The following is a 21,769-nucleotide window of genomic DNA, read 5'->3' on the forward strand; positions in this document are numbered from 1 at the left end:
AACACTAAAGTGACCAAGTGTTGTTAAAGCAATGACGAAAATGAGACTGAGTTATTTCTTTAGTATCAGTTCATTTATTTTGTAGCCTCAGTATATTCACGCGTTAGACTGTCAGTGTTGACCTGGGCCAGTGTTGATAAGAGATTCAATCATTCAGTCGTTGAACCAGAAACCTGGACTCCGTGGACTCACTGAGCCCCCTCCCCAGGTGCGCCCGCCTCATGCTCTTATTCTGAAAGAGGAAACCGGTGGAGTAGGTGTGCAGTCCTGGACTCTGACGAAGATTCAGCACAACGATCCCCGGACAGCTCCTCCACCTCAGCAGCAGCACAGCTGTGAACGGAGGGAGTCCGGGGGGAGGAGAAGACGACGGGCGATGGAGGAGGTCCAGTCTGCTGGGAGCCAGCGGGGGCGAGGATCCGGCTCTGATACCTGACTAACATCAGACCTGCATTGATGCCTCCTGTGCGCGTGCACGTGAGGAGTGCTGTTTGTGTTATTTTCGGTGTGCTCGGTGCGGACGGAGGAGCGGACGGAGGAGCGGAGGGTTAAAGTTGGTCTGCGCGGACCGCGCTCTGATGCCCGCGCTGCGGACTCGGACTCAGATGATGCTTCGTGATTCCTCAGACTTCCTCTCTCCTCCTGACGGCTCTCTGAGGGGGAGAGGCGAGCTGGACCGCACCGAGCTGGACTGCACCGAGCTGGTTAAATGATTCTGCGCTCTCCCCCGGTAACTCGGGCTGAGTGTCGGTATGCAGATTTGACTGAGGCAGGCTGAGGTCTGCGCCCTGAGAGAGGCTCTGCAGCTGCTCTGCTGTCTGCGCAGGTGGAATCCAGCTTCATCATTGTTATAGAGCACGTTTCAGTCTGTGGAGGAGTCTGGGTGATTCTCAGTGTTTCTTTGAGTCATTGCTCAGGCAGGAGGCATGAATACAAACACCAGCACGGACTGAAGACTTCAGTGTGGTGGGTCCAGGTGTCCAGGTTTTTCTGGTAGTACTTTCTCTGTCCTTCTGTTCCTGTCTCCACAGCAGCCATGGATCCTGTCCCGGACTACTCACTGTTCCTAGTCCGCATCCTGGAGGAGCTGGACACCAAGCACAACACCATGTCCTACCAGGACCTGTGCAAGTCCCTATGCGCCCGCTTTGACCTGGTGCACCTAGTCAAGCTGCGAAGCCTGCTCTTCTACACGGCTTGCCTCGACCCTGCCTTCCCGGCAACGCTCTTCAAGGACAAGATGCGCTGCTCCATGGAGGACCTGCAGTCCAAGAAGCTCATGGTGGCCGCAGACATCGTCACCATGTTCAATCTGATCCAGATGAACGGGGGCATGGTCAAAGACAAGATCCCCTCTGTGCACCAAGCCAAGCTCCACAAGAACCAGTCCCTGGACCTGTGCAGGCCTGAGCAGGATGCCTACAAGTTTCAGGACCGTGACAGGGGGTCCGGATATGAGCACACGAGCCCCAGGGTGGGACACCATCACCACCACCACCTCTGCCACCAGAAGCAACCCACATCTCAGAGCACCAGTCCCGGTCCAAAACCGTCTGACAGCGGGCAGCAGTTTGTACGCACCTCGGACCCAAACTTCCTCCTGGGGGTCAGCAAGGATCTGAAATGTAGGGCTGCCTCCCTGGAAAAGCTGCAGCACCTGCCCCAGTACTCCAGCAGTGTCACCCCCCCCTCTCCTCCCTGTGAGATGCAGAGCACCTACTTTCCCATGGACATCGACAGCGAGTCCAACACGGACCAGGAGTCCCTGCAGCACATCAGCCGTCCAGAGCCCTTCTCTGTTCACCCCTGCATCCAGAAGAGGAACATCTTCAAGGAGGACTTCCACAACCTGGTGGCCTTCTCCCCACAGGTCAGTGTGTGTGTGTGTGTGTGTGTGTGTGTGTGTGTGTGTGTGTGTGTGTGTGTGTGTATCCAGGGTGTGTTCCGATGTAATGTGTCAACATTTTATGATGATGTTTTCGTTCGGGATGCTGGGGGAGGATGTCTCAGAGGTTGTATAGAGTCTATTTAAAAATCCAAAAGATAGCTGAGCAATCCTTTAAGGTCATAGTTGAAAATAAAGAAACTCAGAGTGTAGAAGCCTCTCATATGAAAAATGAAACACCCAGAGCTGATGAAGATGCCTGTACTCACTTTGTTGTGGTTTCCTTCAGCATCAGGAGCAGGAGGCAGCATATCACAGCGCAGCAACCAGCAACAGCAGCTTTTTAATTTCTCTTTATTTCATGAATTATCCGTCTCCACCAACACAAGTTTCACACTCAGCTCAAACTGAAGCGTTTCCAGGCAACAGAAATCATTTCCTGCTCGGCACAGCTCTGTTTCATATCTGTTTCATACCCACTACTGTTTATGAATATTTATACGTTTGCAGACATAATGAGGAGTCAGCATTAAGAGTGAAGACGTGTGTAATTCTTAGTTATCAGTTTGACTAAAAACAGTGAACACACACACACACACACACACACACTCACTCACATGTACATATACATTGTTCTATACTGTATTATTACACGGCATTGTCAAATGCTCGATCCTGACTGGTCAATTACAACATTCTACGGTCTGTTATTCTGAATAGCGGACCACAAAGGACGCTTCTGAACTACTCGGGCGGATCACGTCATATGTATCAATCCGCCGAACGTTTATACCAGCGACAAGACATCTTTAATTTTCTGTTGTTTCCCGTTGCTCCATCAAAAATGGAATAATTTTCCAAAATCACTTTTAATATATTTGGAGAAGGCGAAACATTGGATTCATGGTTGATGGCTGACCAGTCACCGCTAAAGAAAAGAAGAAGAGAGGAAACCAGCGAAGAGAAAGAAAGAGAGGTGAAAAGACACAAGGAATTAGATGACACCGAAATTGACAAGACTGAGGAAGACAGACACGAAGTTAATACTAAACGAAACACGGCATGGGCCATGAATGTGTTTAAAGACTGGCTAATTGAAAAGAAAATGTCAACAAACTTTGACGGTTATTCCGCAGAAAGCCTCAACCAGGTGCTGCGATCATTTTATGCATCTGTTCAAAACTCCAGCGGCAACACCTACTCAGTTGCCAGTTACACTGCAATTAGGGCTGGGATATCTTGAAATTTCTCAAAATTTGATATTATGAACTGTGCTACTTTCAAGTCCAGCAACGGGGTATTTAAATCAGTCATTAAAACCCTCCGTAAAAACGGGAAAGACGTCAGTCAGCATCATCCTCCCATCTCAGCAACAGATTTGCAGCTCCTCAGGTGCTCAGAGGCGCTGTCCCCACACACAGCGGTCGGACTGGTCCGAAAAGTGTGGTTTGATGTACAGCTGCATCTCGCAAGACGGGGGAGAGAAGGCAATCGAGACCTGACAAGAGACTCTTTCATTGTGAAAGAGGATGAGCATGGTAACGAGTATATTTCTCTCACCCACAACGCTGAGACAAAAAACCACAAAGATGCCAAAGATCCATGCAAAGAAAATTACAGAGGATGCATCTTTGCTGAGCCTGACAATCCAAACTGCCCCGTTGCCAGTTTCAAGAAATACCTGTCCCTTTGCCCTCCCGACGCTAAAGCGTTTTACCTTCATCCACTAAGAAAGGATCAACAGCTACTGAAAAGGCAAGCAGTGTGGTACTCTCGTGAACCCATGGGGCACAATTACCTCGGGAAAATGTTACCCCAAATCAGCCAGGCAGCCGGGCTTTCTAAGAGATACACGAATCACAGCTTGAGGAGCACAGCTGTCCACCTCCTCTCTCAGGCAGGTCTGGCAAGTAGGGAGATCATGTCTGTGACAGGGCACAGATGTGAGAGCAGTCTGAGAAGCTACTGGGCTCCGACCAGTACAGATCGGGAAAAGTGGAGCAAGATCCTGTCCTCTAATTCTGGCAGCAGCAGCAGATCGGGTGAGTGCCTCTCTTAAAGAGTTAGTGATGAGATAATATTGAGAGCAGTTGCAACGGTGAAAAACTATTTCTATAGGTATGCCAGCTGCAGGGCCACAGTAGGGAGGAAATATGGACATGAATGAGGACAGAGACGTCAGCATCAATATTCCCAAAGATGTCCCATTCACCTTGTCCCACGTCACCATCAATGGAAACGTTCAGTTTAATGTGAATTATAAATAAGCTAATCTTCGCTTCAGAGTTACCGTTGCTTTCCGTTACTGTTTTAACCGTAAGAAGGAACGGACTATTTTTTCAAGCGGATGCAATGACAACTTTTGTGAATCAATAAAATCATATTTAGATGAGCATTTGATGTCAAATTTTTGATTTTTTTAGTGAGTAGCCGTGTAATAAGCGGGATAATGTAGAGCGAGCCGGTCACTATAGAGAAATAAACCCCTTCAGGGTGATGCAGGACCCCTCCGCTTCACGTCGGGGTCCTGCATCACCCTGTCGGTGTTTATTTCTCTATAGTGACCGGCTCGCTCTACATTATCCCTTACATGATATATACTGTAAGTTTCATGCAGGCAGCAAAAATGCTGTAAAGTAAGAAGTTTTCAAAGATGGAGGCGTTGTTTCTTTTTTTTCCATCAATGGACAAAATGCAGTGAATGAACAGAAGAGGACTCTGAATGAAACCAGGACTTAGTGTGTCCCCCATCGTGCCAGAAGAGGACTCTGAATGAAACCAGGACTTGGCGTGTCCCCCATCAGTTTCTACACTCAAAGGTCTCCCTTTCAGACTCCTCAGGCCAGAGCTCCTGCTCCATGTTTCTGCTCCTCGGTGTTATCGTTTGGGTGCAGAAGTTGAGTCTCCTGGTTTTGCTTCATGTCAGAGGTGTTGCTTTTTGGTTGATCTCTTCCATGGAGACCACTTCAGCCCAGACTTCCAGAGGACAGGAGGTGTTATTCCTGATAGTTCTGAGCTGACGCTCTTCCCGTTTGTACACACTGTTCTTTTTTCATACCTTTAAGTGTGAGCTGAACCATGAAATCCTTCATAGTAAGTGTTTAAACTACAGATCTATTTAATGTTTAAACAACCTTTGTCACGTCAATAAATCTATCATAAATCTTTACAGTATTTCAGAGAGTGGATTGGTTGAGATTTTAAGGTTTTACAACATTTATTTTTAGAGAAAAACATCGACTCTTACACACTATTATTACCTGTTTTATACAAGACTAAAAAACATAATAGCCATAATGATTTAAACTTATCTAACTGATTTAAAAAATGTCATGAAATTCTAAAACTGTGGACTTTATAATAAAACCATGTTTACCCTTTGGCACATGACCTGCCATCCTCACTGCGGTGTCATAAGAAATCAGTGTTTTAAATATCAGTAAATTTTTACCACCTAGAAGACAAAAGGTTATAAAATAAAATGCTGTTAATAAAATAGTCTCTGCATTTAGAGCAGTGGTAGGACACTTTACTTTAGTCAGAGTTTCTTCTCTCACACATCCTCTGAATCCCCACCAACCTCCAGGTGATGGGAGATCAGACCAGGGCCTGTTGCACACACAGTCTGCCAGTCACGGTGTCAGATCAGTAACTGATTCAGGTTTGTTTCTCTGAGGATTATTTTATCATCTTACAGGTGTTTGTCTTTCCAGGAGCAGTTCTTGGGTCAGTTCCGAGTCACCCCCCGACCTCTTTTAGTCCCATGTAAGACCAGTAGGGGTCTGTCTCTGTGGGGGAGCCTCTGGGTTTCTGTGACGGTGTCGGGGTCCCCCTTCAACTCTGTGATGTAAAATGACATTAAGGGAATTTTTACTTCTGTCAAATTTGACCCCAGCAGTATGTAGGGGTTAAATGGAAATACGCTTGATGTGTTTTTCCTTGGCTGACCACAGCATCTATGATCCTCAATCGTTCTTGTTTCTTAGTTCTTATTCTAAAGAGCCTGAGCAGCCCCTGTTGAGAGCCCAGTCTGCTTTAAAATCTCCGACTGCAGAGACCTCGCTGCTGCAGCTGAACTACCTGGTGTGGTGCTGCTGTCGCTGTGCTAAGTCTGGTCGTCGTGTCTGACGAGAATCCGTCTTCATCATCATCCTCACCTTCTCAGTTTCAAGCCTCCCACAGCTGTTTCTCTTTCACCCAATGACTGGGTTTCAACCCGTGTGAAATGTCTGATCGAATCATAGACCTGACTTTAGCCCAACTTGATCCCTGACTGTGTGAAAACCTAGCTATGAGATCTGATGCTGGTTTGAAAGTAAAGGGCCGTCACACCAATTATTTAGTGATTTAGATTTACTTTTTTGCCTATGAAACCTTTGCACAGTAAATACACTCACACTCCACCTGTTCACCTGCTCATTAGCTCAAATTTCCCATCAGCCAATCACATAGCAGCAGCTCTGCAGCATTTAGACATGTATTCATGGTGAAGACCAGCTGCTGAAGTTCAAACCTAACATTAAAACGGAGTAGAAAGGTGATTTCTCCTCGTCCAACCTTGAGGCAGATGGTCTACAGCAGCAGAAGACCACACCGAGCGACCCTCCTGTCAGCTAAGAACAGGAAACTGAGGCTACAATTCACACAGCAACACCAAAACTGGACAATAGAAGATTGAAAAACGTTGCCTGGTCTGATGAGTCTGGATTTCTGCTCCACATTCAGATGGTAGAGTCAGAATTTGGCCTCAACAACATGAAAGCATGGATCCATCCTGCCTTGTATCAACGGTACAGCTGCTGCTGCTGGTGTAATGGTGTGGGGGATATTTTCTTGGCTCACTTTGGGCCCCTTAGTACCAACTGAGCATGGTTTAAAGTCAACAGCCTACCTGAGTATTGTTGCTGACCATGTCCATCCCTTTATGAGCACAGTGTACCCATCTTCTGATGGCTACTACCAGCAGGATAATGCTCCATGTCATAAAGCTGGAATCAGATATAGACCAAACTCTCTGAGGACCGTTTCCAGCAGCTTGTTGAATCACTGCCACCAAGAACTACGACAGTTCTGAAGGAAAAAGATGTACCTCTGCTCAGCTTCATGAAAGTGCTGCTCACCCAATCAGATTTCTTGTTCTGAACAAGTTTTAAACACTCTCTGATCTGGCAATACGTATATAACTAACACAGAACTGCTTTCAGCCTCATGTTTTTCCACACACTTCAATTTATCAATACCTGAGGGAAACTCACTCTGTCCTCTTTCATGTTGTTGGACATCGTGTACACATACAGAGATACACACACACACACACACACACACACACACACACACACACACACACACACACACACACACACACACACACACAAACACACACACACACACACACACACACACACACACACACACACACACACACACACACACACACATTAGTGCAGAGATTTCAGACTGTGGATGTGGGGGTTTCAGTTTTATGGTAAAGGGCATCTCAGCAGTTCCCTGGAGTTGAACCAGCATCTTTCCAGCTGTCATCCTGACCTTCATATTTTCAGATGAATTAGTAAAAGCTGTCAATCATCCATCCGTCACACCCCCAGGAAAGTTCCTGTTGGTTGTTTGAAGCAGTCAACACCAGGACATCACTCTGGCTTACTCCAGTGGTGTGAACCAGTGCTGTTTCAGGTTTTTAAGTTTTCCTTTAGTTTTCATCTTTTTGTTGTTTTGGCTTCAATTTCACTTCAATTTTAATTTGTTTTTGTTATTGTTTTTAAGCAGGTTATCTAAATTAGTTTTTATGTTTTGAAAAAGATTAGGGTTCTTTTGTTTTATTAGTTTCAGTATTAGTTTAAGGGGCGGGAAAAAAAAATATTATAAAAACTCAAAGTATTGTACGATTTAAAAAAAAAATTCACCAAGAACAGCCATGAAAAAAAACCATGCTCATCAAACAGTTAAATGTGTCCCTCATTTATCAATCTCGTGTGGGAATTGGCGCAGATCTGGGTGTAAAAATAATCCTACAGCAACGGTCACATGTGATTTATGAAACATGCGTACCAGGGCCAATCACAGCATACGCCTGATCAGCTGTTGATAAATGTGGTGGCTGAAAACAATTGTAAGTTACATAAAACGCCCCTAAATATTCAGGGTTCAGCTGGCCGAACACACTGATTTTATGACTTGGTGGGACCAAAGGGAACCTCTTCATGCTGGTAATTGACAATGCCATAGCAACAGGTAGAGAGGAAATGACACCGTGTAGTTTGGCAGTCGGAAAAGTAGAGCCAATCAGAAAAAACTCACCTGCAAGGAAATCACTGCAGAGATTCAGCAGTGTGGATGTGACAAACTTAAATACAGCAGAGTTTTAAACATTTAACTTACACAGCCTTCGTTTATACCTGGATTAATTCATCTGTGATACTTGACTATTAGAAGACACACTATTATTAAATGTTCCTGTTCAGGTCCAGAAACATGGAAAGTTGTCTTTTAAAGATGTGTTTGAGCTCTGGAAGAAACTGCAGACTCCAGCCTGAACCTGAACCTGTCACAGACTGAGGAGGGAGTGGAGCTGAAGTGTGTCGATCAATTACGCACGGGTGGACCATAGTTTTATGATTATTCGTACCTCAAGATGAGCACATAGGTTGTGATCTCATGTAAATGAACATCTTTTTGTTATGAAATAGTCACTTTTTTTGCACACAGTTCATGTTTATATGATAATATTGTGAGGAGTGAAATAATCATCTTTACAGTGAATCCTGTAATCAATAGGCCTACAGCTTCCTTATAAATCCAGCCTAAAAGTTTGATCCAGCGTCCTCTTAATGTTCTCTGCAGACTTTATCATGAACATGGGGGTGTATTAAAAACTAATAACAGCATCTCTAATTTTATTTTTAAGTTAACTGATAGAGGAAACACATTTTTTTAACCTTCCTCCTGTGTTAGTTTTCTGCTTACCATCCCCGGTGTTAGCACGTTAGTTTCGACCCGTGTCTTAAATCGGCTTTAAAATATACCAAAAACAAAAAATTAACATCCAATTTTTTTTTCTCATCTCTTGGTTACCTTGTTAGGCTTCCTTATCCATGAAAATGTTGGGTTTAATACTTTTGTTGTGAGTCTCTAGGCTCCTTTTTTTATAAGTATACCTCATGATTTCAATTTTTTGAAAAAAGAAAAAGTAACCTCAAGAGAATCATATAAATGAATGAAATGATGTTGTGTTCCCTGAATGTAACTAAGGGATATAGAACACATTTCTGAAATTAATTTGCTTGATTTATTTTTTCATTTTAAAATCATTAACTATCAATACATCTATGGGAGTGAGAGGAATTGACGAAGACGAGAACTCACCATTTTGTGCTTCACTATAATTATATTTTAGGTTTTTTTTTTTTTGTGTGTAAACTCATGTTACACTTTCCGTAACAGATCACTTTTTTCCAGCTTGTTTTGATTTTGTTTCAGCTAACAGAAATGTGACTTCACCTCCTTGCCATGAACATGAAATGACACATCAGAATAGCTCATTTTGGATTTTGTTCAGCCTGCTTTTGCTCTCCATTCAGACTGTTTTTCAGTAGACACCAAACCTGCTGATGGGTGTCTGGTCAATGATGCCCAAACTACAAAAATACTTGAAATCAGTATCAGAGCACCAACCATGTCATACACTGTAATGCACAGACGTATCTGGTCGGTGGTGTGCACATTTCAAAGTGCAGGCATCATAAAGAAAGAGCACATTTTTTTTTCCCACCAGAGGGGCGTTTTGATCCCCAAGCAGAGACCCTGGCGTGCGTTCTGGCTCCTAAGCAGCACCATACCATGTTTGGCTCTTGAGAGAGCACTTTAACACGTGTTTTTGACCTAAAGATAGTTCTTTAGTGGGCCTTTTGGCTCCTAGGGGGGCACGTTAGTGTGTGTGTTCTTAACAGTGTTTTTTGAAATGACTCGTCACCTCCTGAAGTATTGAATATGAGTGGGTGTGGGGTTTGAAACCGTGGAGCCAGAAATAGATCTCTAAAACATTGTTTACAGATGCATTTGGATAGACAGGTAGAGTGGACTTCTTTAGGTGAAGTTATACCAGAGGAAATGTGCTGAACACCTCTGTAGGAAACAAGGTTTAACATGGTCCCTCTGCTTCTCTCTGTCACAGGTGGTCACTGCAAACTGTAAGCAGGGCAGCGAGGCCTCATCCAGCCACCACAGGAGGGAGCTGCACAAACCTGCCACCTTCTTCAACCACAGCTTTGAGTTGCCCTACAGTAACCCCTACACAGAGCCCACACTCAACTCCCCCCTCCAGGACAGGCAGAGGGTGAAGCACGAGAGCCTCGACGACCTGCAGGCGTCCACCTACTTCGGCCCCACCACTGTCTCAGAGTGTGTCAGCAGCCGGAGGCCCAGTCACAGAGCGGGGAAGCAGCCAGCCTGGCCCGTGAAGAGCCTCAGTCTGAACACAGAGGAGGGGCCTCCGGACTTTGTGAGGTCCTTCATGAATGGAAAGCCACTCAAAGAAAACCCCCATCACAACCTCAGCATCATCAGCACTGACGAGAAGCTTTTTCAGAGCCCGAAAGACAAAGTGGTAGCTTCCCCGTCCAGCTTCGCCAAGAAAAGTGAGGGCTTAAAAACCAAGGATGCAGTGCTGATGGCCAGTGGGCCTGTGGCTTTGGACAAAAGGGAAGCAGTCAAAAGGTTCAGGGACAAAAACATGAAGAGTCAGTCCTTTCAGGGAGGGGACATCCAGTCCAGTGTGGGGACTCAAACAGAGCAGGCCGAGCAGAAGAAGGTGAGGGATTTCAGAGACAGGCCGGTCTTCAAACAGTCCGATGAAGACTCGGAGCTCATCAGCGACGACATCAGCGACATCTTCCGCTTTCTGGACGACATGAGCGTTTGTGACTCTCTGGGTGTTGTCCAGCCCTCGTGCTACAACAGTAATGGATCTCTGTCTCAGGTTACACTCAAGTCTGAGGGCGACAGCTCCCCTGAACGCAACACGGTCAAGCTCGCCAAGTCCAAGCTGGACCGCCTCTTCCACTCGCTGGAAAACACGGATGATGAGCTCAAATCAAGTGTGTGCAAGCTGGTGATGAGGATCGGTGAGATCGAGAAGAAGCTGGAATCTCTGTCAGGGGTCCGCAGTGAGATTTCCCAGGTGCTCTCTAAGCTCAACAAGCTGGACGAGAAGATCCAGGAGCCCGAGGCCAACGGGAGGCACGAGGAGCCGCCGTCTGCTTCTGGGTCCACCCTGATCCCTGACAAGCTGCAGCCTCACCCGCACCCCAACACCAACCTGTCCCCTCGAGTTTTCCCGTGCAACACCACTGGACACGCCAACATGGACAACAGCTCCCCAGGGGAGTGGTGCTGCCCGGACGGAAACAACAGCGACAGCCTTAGGGTAAAGGCTCTGAAGAAGAGTATGTTCACCAGGAGGTTGTCACGCTCGCTAAACGAGGAGAACGGCATCACCGAGTCGCAGGTAGCCAGCATCACCAACTCGCCGCGTGACTGGAGGACGGTGTCCTACTCCTGCCAACCCGCAGACGAGGGAATGGACAAGGACCGAGACAGCAAGGAGAGACACAGGAAGGCCAAAGAGGTACAGACACACTGTTCAGGAACTTTCCATTTGTTCACCTCCCATCACCTCCCATCACTTCTGATCATCTCCCTTCACCTCCCTTCACCTCCAGTCACCTTCCATCACCTCCCTTCTCCTCCCTTCACCTCCAGTCACCTTCCATCACCTCCCTTCTCCTCCCTTCACCTCCAGTCACCTTCCATCACCTCCCTTCACCTCCAAACACCTCCCATCACCTCCAATCATCTCCCATCACCTCCAATCATCTCCCATCCCCTCCCTTCACCTGCAATCACCTCCCATCATCTCCCTTTGCCTCCCTACACCTCCAGTCTTCTTCCTATCACCTCCCTTTACCTCCAGTAACCTCCCATCATCTCCCTTCACCTCCAATCACCTCCAATCACCTCCAATCACCTCCCATCATCGCCCATCACCTCCCTTTACCTCCAGTAACCTCCCATCATCTTCCTTCACCTCCAATCACCTCCCATCATCGCCCATCACCTCCCTTTACCTCAAGTCACCTCCCATCACCTCCTTTCACCTCCCATCACCTCCAATCACCTCCTGTCACATCCAGTCACCTCTACTCACCTCCCATCACCTCCCATCACCTCCTAACACCTCCCATCACCTCCCTTTGCCTACCTTCACCTCCCATCACCTCCCATCACCTCCCATCATTGCCCATCACCTCCCTTTACCTCAAGTCACCTCCTATCACCTCCCCTCACCTCCCATCACCTCTTTTTAACTCCCATCACCTCCAATCACCTCCTGTCACATCCAGTCACCTCTACTCACCTCCAATAACCTCCCAGCAACTCCCATCACCTCCAGTCACCTCCTGTTACCTCTACTCACCTCCCATCACCTCCAATCATCTCCCAGCACCTCCCATCACCTCCTATCACCCTCACTCACCTCCCATCATCTCCAAAACTACATTTAGATATGAACTTTAGAAGAAGAAGGTTTTTTGTCTTTCACAGGAAGCTTTTCTTTCCTGTTTTTAGCTTCATAACGTGGTTCTTTGGGATTCCTTTCAAACACTTTCAGATTGAAGACAGATGACATAACAGTTCCCCTTAAGTGAAGTCTAAAGATTTAGAGCTGAGGCCTCCTCCCTGTGAACCGGCTGCCAAAGGTGAAGTCAGTCTGAGTTTTAATTGTCTATGTGATGATATAAAGAGGGGGTATGACCCTGTGATTGACAGCTGTGTTGACCAATGAGGCTCCTGCAGAACTGTGTGATCCAGACTGTCAGGGTAGATGAGGTATGGTGAGGGGAAACGAAACAAACACTAACACAGTCATTAATCTTTCCATAACCCTGAGTGTGTGCTTAAACCCACACAGGAACCTGTGCTGTGGGCAGGACACACCTGAGGGAGCTGTGACATGTTTTTATCAAGTCATACGACAGTTTGGGTTAATGACAGGGCCGGGCTTCAACACAAGGCTCAACCAGCCAACACTGCACATGCTCATTCACCAAACCAAGGCCCCGATCTACTGATGGTTTGCATGTATGAAAAATTGAGACTGCACACAAAGCTGATTTCCTCACCGGGTGCACCGAGAATTGCGTCCGTTAAATGAGCAGAAGAGCATGAGCAATCCATTTAGTGTGTTTGCTCTAATGAATATACAGAATATATGTAAATCATCAGAATGTGCAAATTTCTGGGAGGAGGAGATGCAAATGTAATCATTTAGCTCCTGCAATGTGATTTATCAGACCTGAAACTGTTAGAGGCAGCTGTTTTTGCGTCTGTATTCAGACGTCTGATCTGTCAGAGCAGGAAAACATCCCATGAGAATCATTAATCTTCATTCTACTTTTTGTGTGTGAGTGTGTGATTTCTTCAGCTGGATATCAACAGGTGATGATAAAACAATCCTGTAGCTGAGAGAAAACAGCAGACGCAGGTTTCAGGGACAAATCTGAGCTTGGATGTAAAAGGAGCCAGTTTGATGTCGTGCAGCTCTTTGTGTAACACAACTCTCACCACAGCTGAGACGTGTTCACAGAGAAAAATTAATCCTGACAAATCTGGGAGACGCCGCTCGGCCCAGAGTACAGGATGTCCCTTTGGTGTTGGAGTGCAGCTGGGAGGGTCCAAGAGTAAAAAGACTCAGAGGAAAGATTGTGATGAAATTAAAACACTTAGACAATCATTTCATGACGCCATTATTATTTCATTTATCTGCCAGTATTCTACTTAAATCCAGCGTATTTTTTTCTTATTTTACTTCTTTTTCTATCTTACAGAAAATTGTTTTTTTTATTCTGAATCCATGAATACAGCATTCTCATTCTCACAGCGTTTTTCAGTCTGTAACACTTTGCAGTGCGTCATGTATGACCTAAACATGTTGTGACAGAACATGAGCTCCTCCTACGATCCTTGGGTTGTGTGGAGTATGAATCAATAGCCGTCAGTGGAATACCAAGGTCATCACAGCTGCATCATCACCTGACACGGTATGTGGCAATTTGGCGACAACTGAAATTAAGGGGTCAACACTGGTTCACCTCTAGACCCTAATGATGGATCACCTGTAGTCCTTTACAGTGGATCACTTGTTTTCCTCAGAGTGGATCACCTTTAGTTCTGAAAGAATGAGTCCTTAATAGCAGTGGATCCCTTTTGCCCTTTTACATCTCAGCTGAATCAAGACCTGACACATTGTGCTGCAATTTGGGTAAATTATCAGTCATTAATAGGTCAATAGTGGATCACCTGTAGTCCTTTCTTGTGGTGCTTTGTAGTGGATCACTTGTATGCCTTGACAGTGGATCGCCTGTAGTCCTCCACAGATGTTCAGCTCAAAGTGATACTCTGGGATGGAACAAGTTGGGTCCTATCACAAGGTTTAGGGCAGAAATTACCCCTACAGCAGTGATTTTGTGCAGCAGAAGCCCAGAGCGCACACACCAAACACCCCCTCCCTGCTCCTCTGCCGGTTTCCTCTGCACTCAGACGGGGCCATATTTTACTTGACCAAAAACACAAATAAACGAACTCCCACAGAAAAAACCTGATATGGGTCTGCATTCACGCTTTATTTAGAGAATTTTCAGTGTGTTACTTTCACACAAAAACACCACTAAATAAGGCTCTAGTTCTCATCTTGTGTCTTCGTCCTGGCAGACTACCTGCGTTTGTTTATATCTGGCACGCCACGCGCGGACTTATACACTAAGCGGCGAGCGCCTCGTAGCCAGCTGTGGCTCTGCAGTGGAGGTAGCGCCGTTTTTAGAGCCTTATTTAGCTGAGTTTTTGTGTAAAAGTAACGCGCTGAAAATTCTCAAAATAAAGCATGAATGCAGACTGATATCAGATTTTTCAGTGGGAGTCCGTTTATTTCTGTTTTTGGTTGAGTAAAATATGGCCCCGTCTGAGTGTAGAGGAAACCGGCAGAGGAGCAGGGAGGGGGTGTTTGGTGCGAGCGCTCTGGGCTTCTGCTGCACAAAAACACTGCTGTAGGGGTCATTTCTGCCCTAAACCTTGTGATAGGACCCAACTTGTTCCATCCCGGAGTATCACTTTAAGTTCTCAACAGTGGATCATCCTGATGCCCTTTCAGTGGATTACCTGCATTCCCTCACAGCTGATCAACTGTGGTCCCCAACAAAAAGGTCCCTAAAAGTGGATTACTAGTTGTCCTTGACAGAAGATCACCTGTAGTCTCTCACAGTGGATCACCTGTAGTCTTTTATAAAAGATCACCTTTGATAAAGACTCAGGTGGGCTTTACACGAGTGCATATTTCTATGACTCCAGTAAAATAAACTATCGATCCGATGATATTGACACACGGAGACGCGTATTTGTCCATGACTCCACATCTTTTTTGAGAACGTGTCTGCAGGTGGATATCTGTGTATTCGTCTTCATGCCATATTTGGTATAAACAGAGAAGTCTGGAGAAGACGGTGACCTCATAGTATCCCTCCTACTCCCTGCCCCCCCACCCATGTTGTCACACACAACAACAACAACAACAACAACAACAATGGCGACAGGCGGACTGATTCTGATATTGTTCCAGCAGCTACAAATATTGCTTCGACTATTATATCAACATTTTCTCAGAGAGCATGAACAACACCAGCTACGGCAACAACAGTGCTCATGCAGAGACGCAGCATGTCACGCGTGCATGAGCACTTGTTGACGTGGAATCCGCCTCGGAGCAGAACCACATGGGCAACCTCACGACAGTTTTGTGTTGTCATGTAAATGCACAAGCCTATGTACAATACGATGTGTAAACAGCGATACATGTTTTGATGCTGACGCCAAGACGATACAGGGCCGTCCTCGTGTGAGGTGGGCCTCAGTTTCCCATAAGCACCATGGCTCTCTGTAATGAAGATGTGACCCTTGTTGTTCATTAGGGTTTGGGATCAGATCTTCTTTGTTGCACTACCTTCCTTGATAACAACTTTTCCCAGGATGCAAAGCAATGGCGGGGAGGTAATGTGTTTATTTGTAGTTGTGTAGAGCTGTTATTTGAAATGCAAACGAGTAAAATCAATCTGTAGCGTGGTTTACTGTCCAGAGGGTGAGCAGACTACCTGCTCAGTGTTACTCTTAGCCCGGTGCTCTGAGATGTGCCTGTAACATGTAACCTCAGTGGATCCTGGTCATGTGGTCAGGTCGTACCAGTGCTCATCTACCCACTCCAGAGCCCACTTGTTTCAATGAGTCCTAAGGAATCCAAGTGTAGTTTTTGTGCACATAAATTCTGTTTCCCTGACATAGTTGATGCGACGGCTGCTAAAGGAACAACCCACAGAGTTTTTTATTCTTCATTCGTCCCTCGTCAGGAGAAAAGCATCACCTGCTCTCAAAAAGCACATAAAGTCTAGCTCTCCTCCTCTCCGGTCTGACACTCCCATCTTGATATCCAGGTGAAATAATCTCTAACCACTCTGTGTCAGCAGAAGGACAGCTGAGACTGTGTTTACCTGCCATCTCATCTCATGGCTTCATACGAAGTAATCTGATTATTTTCCACTGGAGGAAATTGATAACTACGTTTACATCCTGGGAGGAAGCAGATTATTGTGACTGTGGAGGCAGAAAATCTCATAATCCATTTACATGCTGCAGTGTGCAATTAGTCCAAACCCGGGTGGTCAGTAATTAGATTATCATCCCACTGCGTGCCGTGTCTGTGGGTTTGGAGCCAGTTCTTCTGTCACAGTTGGTGACTGGACATTGCTGTTTTTGTCACTGATGTCTCCTCTGTGACCATCAGGCTGAGTGATGGGAGAGCTGTTTGTCTCTGCTGTTTGAATGTGTACGGGTAAAAGCCTCCGTCTGTCTGTCTGTCTGTCTGACTGTCTGTCTGTCTGTCTGTCTGTCTGTCTGTCTGTCTGTCTGTGAAACCCCATCCACACTCTGCTGTAGAGGAATCAGTACACATCAACATTCAAACACAGCGCCCACAGCAAACACACTGCACTGAAGGAAAAACATGTTATCATCAGAAAGGTTTGAGGAGCAGAGAGCTTGTTGGGGACAGAGCAGATACTCTGTGGATATCCTACTTAATTACTCAGCCTAAAATAAGAAGGCCTTTGTGTTTCTACCCTGGAATTAATCCATCTACAGAAGCCCAGAAGGGACAAACACTGGTCTTGGAATGTGAGTGACTGTGAATCTGTGTGGGCTGAGTTCCTGGAGACTCTGACTTAATGGTGTGGTTGTTATTTCAACAGGTTTTAGGGGGGTGTTGTCATGGCAAATACTAGCCAGGGAAATAACCCAGCTCTCGTGTTGGTCTCCAGCCTTCAGTCTGCTGCCCATGACATGTTGACACTAACAATGAGAGGTTGGTGTGTGTCTGCCAGAGCTGAAGGAGGCAGAGGTCAATCTTTTCCACGGCAGCTTCTGTCGGTTGTCCCCTCATCCAGCCAAGACGTTTCCTTCTGACGCGTCCTCCTCACTGCCTCTGGTGACGGTAGTTATCCTTCGTCTGGAGGCTCTAAATAGTTCCTCCCATGGACGTCTACTGTGCTGTTGATTTTCTCCAGCACAGCCGTCTACCTCAGCTTGTCAGGATCTCTTCCACTGGCTCTGCCTCCAATTAAGAACATTCTGTGAACATGCTGACAGTCTCCATGTCACAGGTCTCATTTAACAGACATAGCCTGCAAAACACATTGGTCTCAACAAACACAGCCTGCAGATTAGTGCGGTCCAGGAGGACTTTTTGGATGAATCTGGAATGATAAGCTCAAAATATCATGTGATATCTCTGAGTTTGTGCTGTCAGTGTAGACCCTGGTTAAATCCTCATCACACTGGCAGCCAAGACCACTCTCTCCATGGGCAATAAGACCACCCAGCCGCCTCTTCAGAGCCATTATTCTCAACTTGCTGGTTGTGAAAGGGACTGTAAGGAGTTTCTAAGTGATCTTAAAAAAAATCTTCCTTCTAGATATAGGCCGAATCGTAATCCACACAATGAGATTATTAGCACCAATATAGGCTAAAAACATGGACTACGGGCTTAAACACAAGCTACAGGCTTAAACAAAAGCTAAAGGCTACAAAAGTGGATAAAGGCTATAAAATCAACTGAAGACTAAAAAGGGGCTTCAGGTTAAAACATATGCTAATAGATTAAAAAAAAGCTATACGCTAAAAACATGACCTAGTTGCTAAAATATGGGCTAAAGTTTGAAACAAAGGGGCTAAAAGCTAAAAAAAGGGTCTACAGGTTAAAACTTGAGGTTATAGGTAAAATACAAGCTAAAGGCTAAAACACAGGCTAAAGGCTAGGAGTTTGCTTTTTGACAAGTTTCAAAGCGTAGCTCTACCTGACTGTTGATTAACAGGCTTAAACAAAAGCTAAAGGCTACAAAAGGAGATAAAGGCTATAATATCAACTAAAGACTATAAAGGGGCTTTAGGTTAAAACATGAGCTAATGGATAAAAAAAGCTATATGCTAAAAACATGAGCCAGTTGCTAAAATATGGGCTTAAGTCTGAAAAGGGGCTAAAGTTTTAAACAAAGGGGCTACAGGTTAAAACTTGAGCTACAGGTTAAAACTTGAGCTAAAGGCTAGTAGTTTGCTTTTTGTCACGTTTCAAAGCATAGCTCTACCTGACTGTTGATTAACAGGCTAAAACAAAAGCCAAAGGCTAAAAGGGGATAAAGGCTATAATATCAACTAAAGACTGAAAAGGGGATACAGGTTGAAACATGAGCTAATAGAAAAAAAAAAAAAAAAAAAAAAAAAAAAGAGCTAGTTGCTAAAACACAGACCAAAGACTAGGAGTTTGCTTTTGGTCAAGCTCTACCTGACTGTTGATATATCCCCTACCTGGAGGAGTTGGAGCTTCTAAAAAGTTGTTTGGAACAAAAAAAAGTTGAGTTAAGATCTCCATTCATTTCCAAAACAAACACACACCTTGTTCAGCATCATCACGGAGGTGTGTGTGTGACTCCAGGCCAAAGCTGCAGTCCACTACAAATGGCTCGTCCTCTCAGTCCCTTTAATGACCCAGTCCTGTGGCTGGCTGCTGTGGGGCTTGCCCCATAGCTGGGGCTGATGGGTTGTTTCTGACACTGGCTGATGTTCAGTCTCATCGTCTTCTTTTAAATTACTCTCAGACTCTTAACTCACCAAAAAACTGATGCTGATGTTCTGAACAGTCTGCCACTTCATCATCCTCCAAGGTTTTCTTAGATGAGATTTTTTTTTGCCATTTTTTATTGATTGTAAAGAAAGCCTGTTAAAGGTGTAACGTGCAGGAGTGTGGGAGCAGAGAGGCATTTGTGAGTGACTGGATGACAAAATGATGCAAGCTTGTGCAGGAATAACAGAAAGATAAATCTACATCTAAATGTTTGCACGTACTCATTATTTACATTTCACACACACACACACACACACACACACACACACACACACACACACACACACACACACACACACACACACACACACACACACAGCGCTCTAGGTGCTGTGTCATCAGTGTGTGAATGGGATAAGTTAATACTGATGGGCTGTTTCCATAGCAGCCTGTGTTATCATTGGATAGGGTTTTATGATCTCATTCAGTGTGAGGGAAGATCACCATCTGACAGCAACGTTTGGCGAACAAACACATGAAACTCATCCATGCTAACATGAAAAGCCCCGCCCTGCAGGAGTCAAGAAACACTGCTTCATGCACCAACAGACACGGACTGTTAGCAGATGGAGCAGTCTGATGTGAGCATCAATCCGGGCAGAAGAGACTATCTCCATGTTGCTCTCTGAAAGTGCATGCATTTTTTGTGGTGTGAATGTTTTTAAATGTGTTAAGACATCGTGTCGTAGTTTGGAGATGGCAGCATGAAGAGTTAAATCTCTGATAACAATCGTCAGGGCTCAGCTGCCACCGTCAGCCTCTCTGCCAGCTGACTGAAGCATCAACACAACCACCAGCTGGAACTCTGAGATGAGCCTGCTATTTAGGGCGTGTTGGAAATCCACGGTCTGCTCTGTCCCTGGCTCTCATCACAACCCTCACTCTTTATGCTCTGACACGTGACATTCACTACACGCCCCAAAAATAATGATGAAGGCTCCCATGTTTTGTGTGACACAGTCTTTGGCTCTGCTGCAGTTTTTCCTGCTGAGTGAGAGCCGGAGGCAGTGAACTGTTTCACTCCGTGCTCTGGAAGCCTCAGCGTTAGCATTGTTATCTCATGTTAGTGACCGTCTCTGGAGGAGACTTTGAGAGCTGTCAGGGGGTTGATGGCACAAATTTCTCTGATTCCTCAGTCTCCATGAACACACTTCATCACTAAACTATGCTAACAGTGGTCCCTGCTGAGATACAACTGAAAAACCTGGAAAATATGAAACCTCTGGGATCAGCTGAGTCCACAGTCTACCTGGGTATTGTTACTGACCGTATCCGTCCCTTAATGAGCACAGTGTTCCCATCTTATGAGGGAGACTTCCAGCTAGATGCAGCATTATGGGTGGGCCCAGTGGTACCAGGCCCAAACAGGCTTTTCTTTGAAAGCATTTTTTTTTATTTAAAATTGGTATAAAATGAATATTGTGAAGTTTTGGATTAATTAAAATTTTAAATTGGTTAAATTGATGTTGCCGCTCTTACAGCCTGTAATAATTGAAAAGCTGTAGCGATGCAGCTGGCTGGTGTGATTGGGTGGTGCTCTTTGGACGGTGCCACGGAGAACGGTTGTAGGAAGAACTGTTGGAAAAATTCAATTGAAATGAAATATTCAAGAAGCCGATAGCACCCAAACTGGCTTTGAAGTGATACTCCGGGATGGAGTGTGTTTGTTTATATCTGGCACGCCGCACTCGGGCTGATACACTAGGCGGCGAGCGCCTCGTAGCCAGCTGTGGCTCTGCAGCGGAGGTAGCGCCATTTTACCACACGATGAGAACTAGAGCCTTATTTAGCGGTGTTATTGTGTGAAAGTAACGCACTGAAAATTCTCTAAATAAAGCGTGAATGCAGACCGATATCAGATTTTTTTGGTGGGAGTCCGTTTATTTGTGTTTTTGGTCAAGTAAAATATGGCCTCGTCTGAGTGCAGAGGAAACCGTCAGAGGAGCAGGGAGGGGGTGTTTGGTGTGAGCGCTCTGAGCTTCCGGTGCACAAAAACACTGCTGTAGGGGTAATTTCTGCCCTGTTGTAAATCAAGGCCCAGGCAAATTCTGTGTCCTGAACCGGTGTCCTGGCTCCACCCCTGCTTCCAGCAGAGTAACGCTCCCATGTCACAGAGCTCAGATCATCTCAAGCTGCTTCCCTGAACGTGACAATGAGTGGGATCTTCACAGACGGAGACAGAGGAGGTGGAGGAGGTGGACTGCTGTCAGCGGGTGAATGTGGAGCTGAATAATGGACGTTTGTAGCCCACAAACATTCTGCTCTGTAAGGGTCTTGTATTAAGCTGCAGTTTCTGTAAAACAGGAGTCTTCAGTAGGAGACAAGCAGGCCCTCAATAAGTCACTCAACAAGCAGACGGATAATGTAGAAAAAATATTAAAGTATCAGGATGAAAATACAAAGGATGGAGGCAAACTCTATCTACTTCCTACAACTCTATGATATCCGGGAAGGGACTGTGTGAGTGAAGGAGTGAAGGAGTGAAGGAGTAAGGGTTTGGCTGCTCGAGGTGTGAGTTTCAAATGGGGGAATCTAGAAATTGGACACAGAAAAGAAGTCTTCAACCAACCTCCAGAGCAGGAGGATCAGCCCTC

The 21,769-nt window shown here is 45.6% G+C and overlaps 1 protein-coding gene across 1 annotated transcript in view; it reads left to right on the plus strand.

The window, feature by feature from the left end:
- The first annotated feature begins 248 nt into the window (after window positions 1–248).
- Window positions 249–21,769, plus strand: part of minar1 (membrane integral NOTCH2 associated receptor 1) — a 37,716-nt gene continuing 16,195 nt past the window's right edge. Inside the window, exons 1-2 of the mRNA XM_074666467.1 lie at window positions 249–1,870; window positions 10,074–11,525. Of these exons, the coding sequence (XP_074522568.1) occupies window positions 1,037–1,870; window positions 10,074–11,525 (2,286 nt within the window). The 5' untranslated portion in view covers window positions 249–1,036. The remainder of the gene's footprint in view (window positions 1,871–10,073; window positions 11,526–21,769) is intronic.

The sequence above is a fragment of the Halichoeres trimaculatus genome, unplaced genomic scaffold (genome assembly GCF_033239565.1).
Source record: "Halichoeres trimaculatus isolate MK-OKI-2021-1 unplaced genomic scaffold, fHalTri1.1 fHalTri1_scaffold_3, whole genome shotgun sequence".
Classification (NCBI taxonomy): Eukaryota; Metazoa; Chordata; class Actinopteri; order Labriformes; family Labridae; genus Halichoeres; species Halichoeres trimaculatus.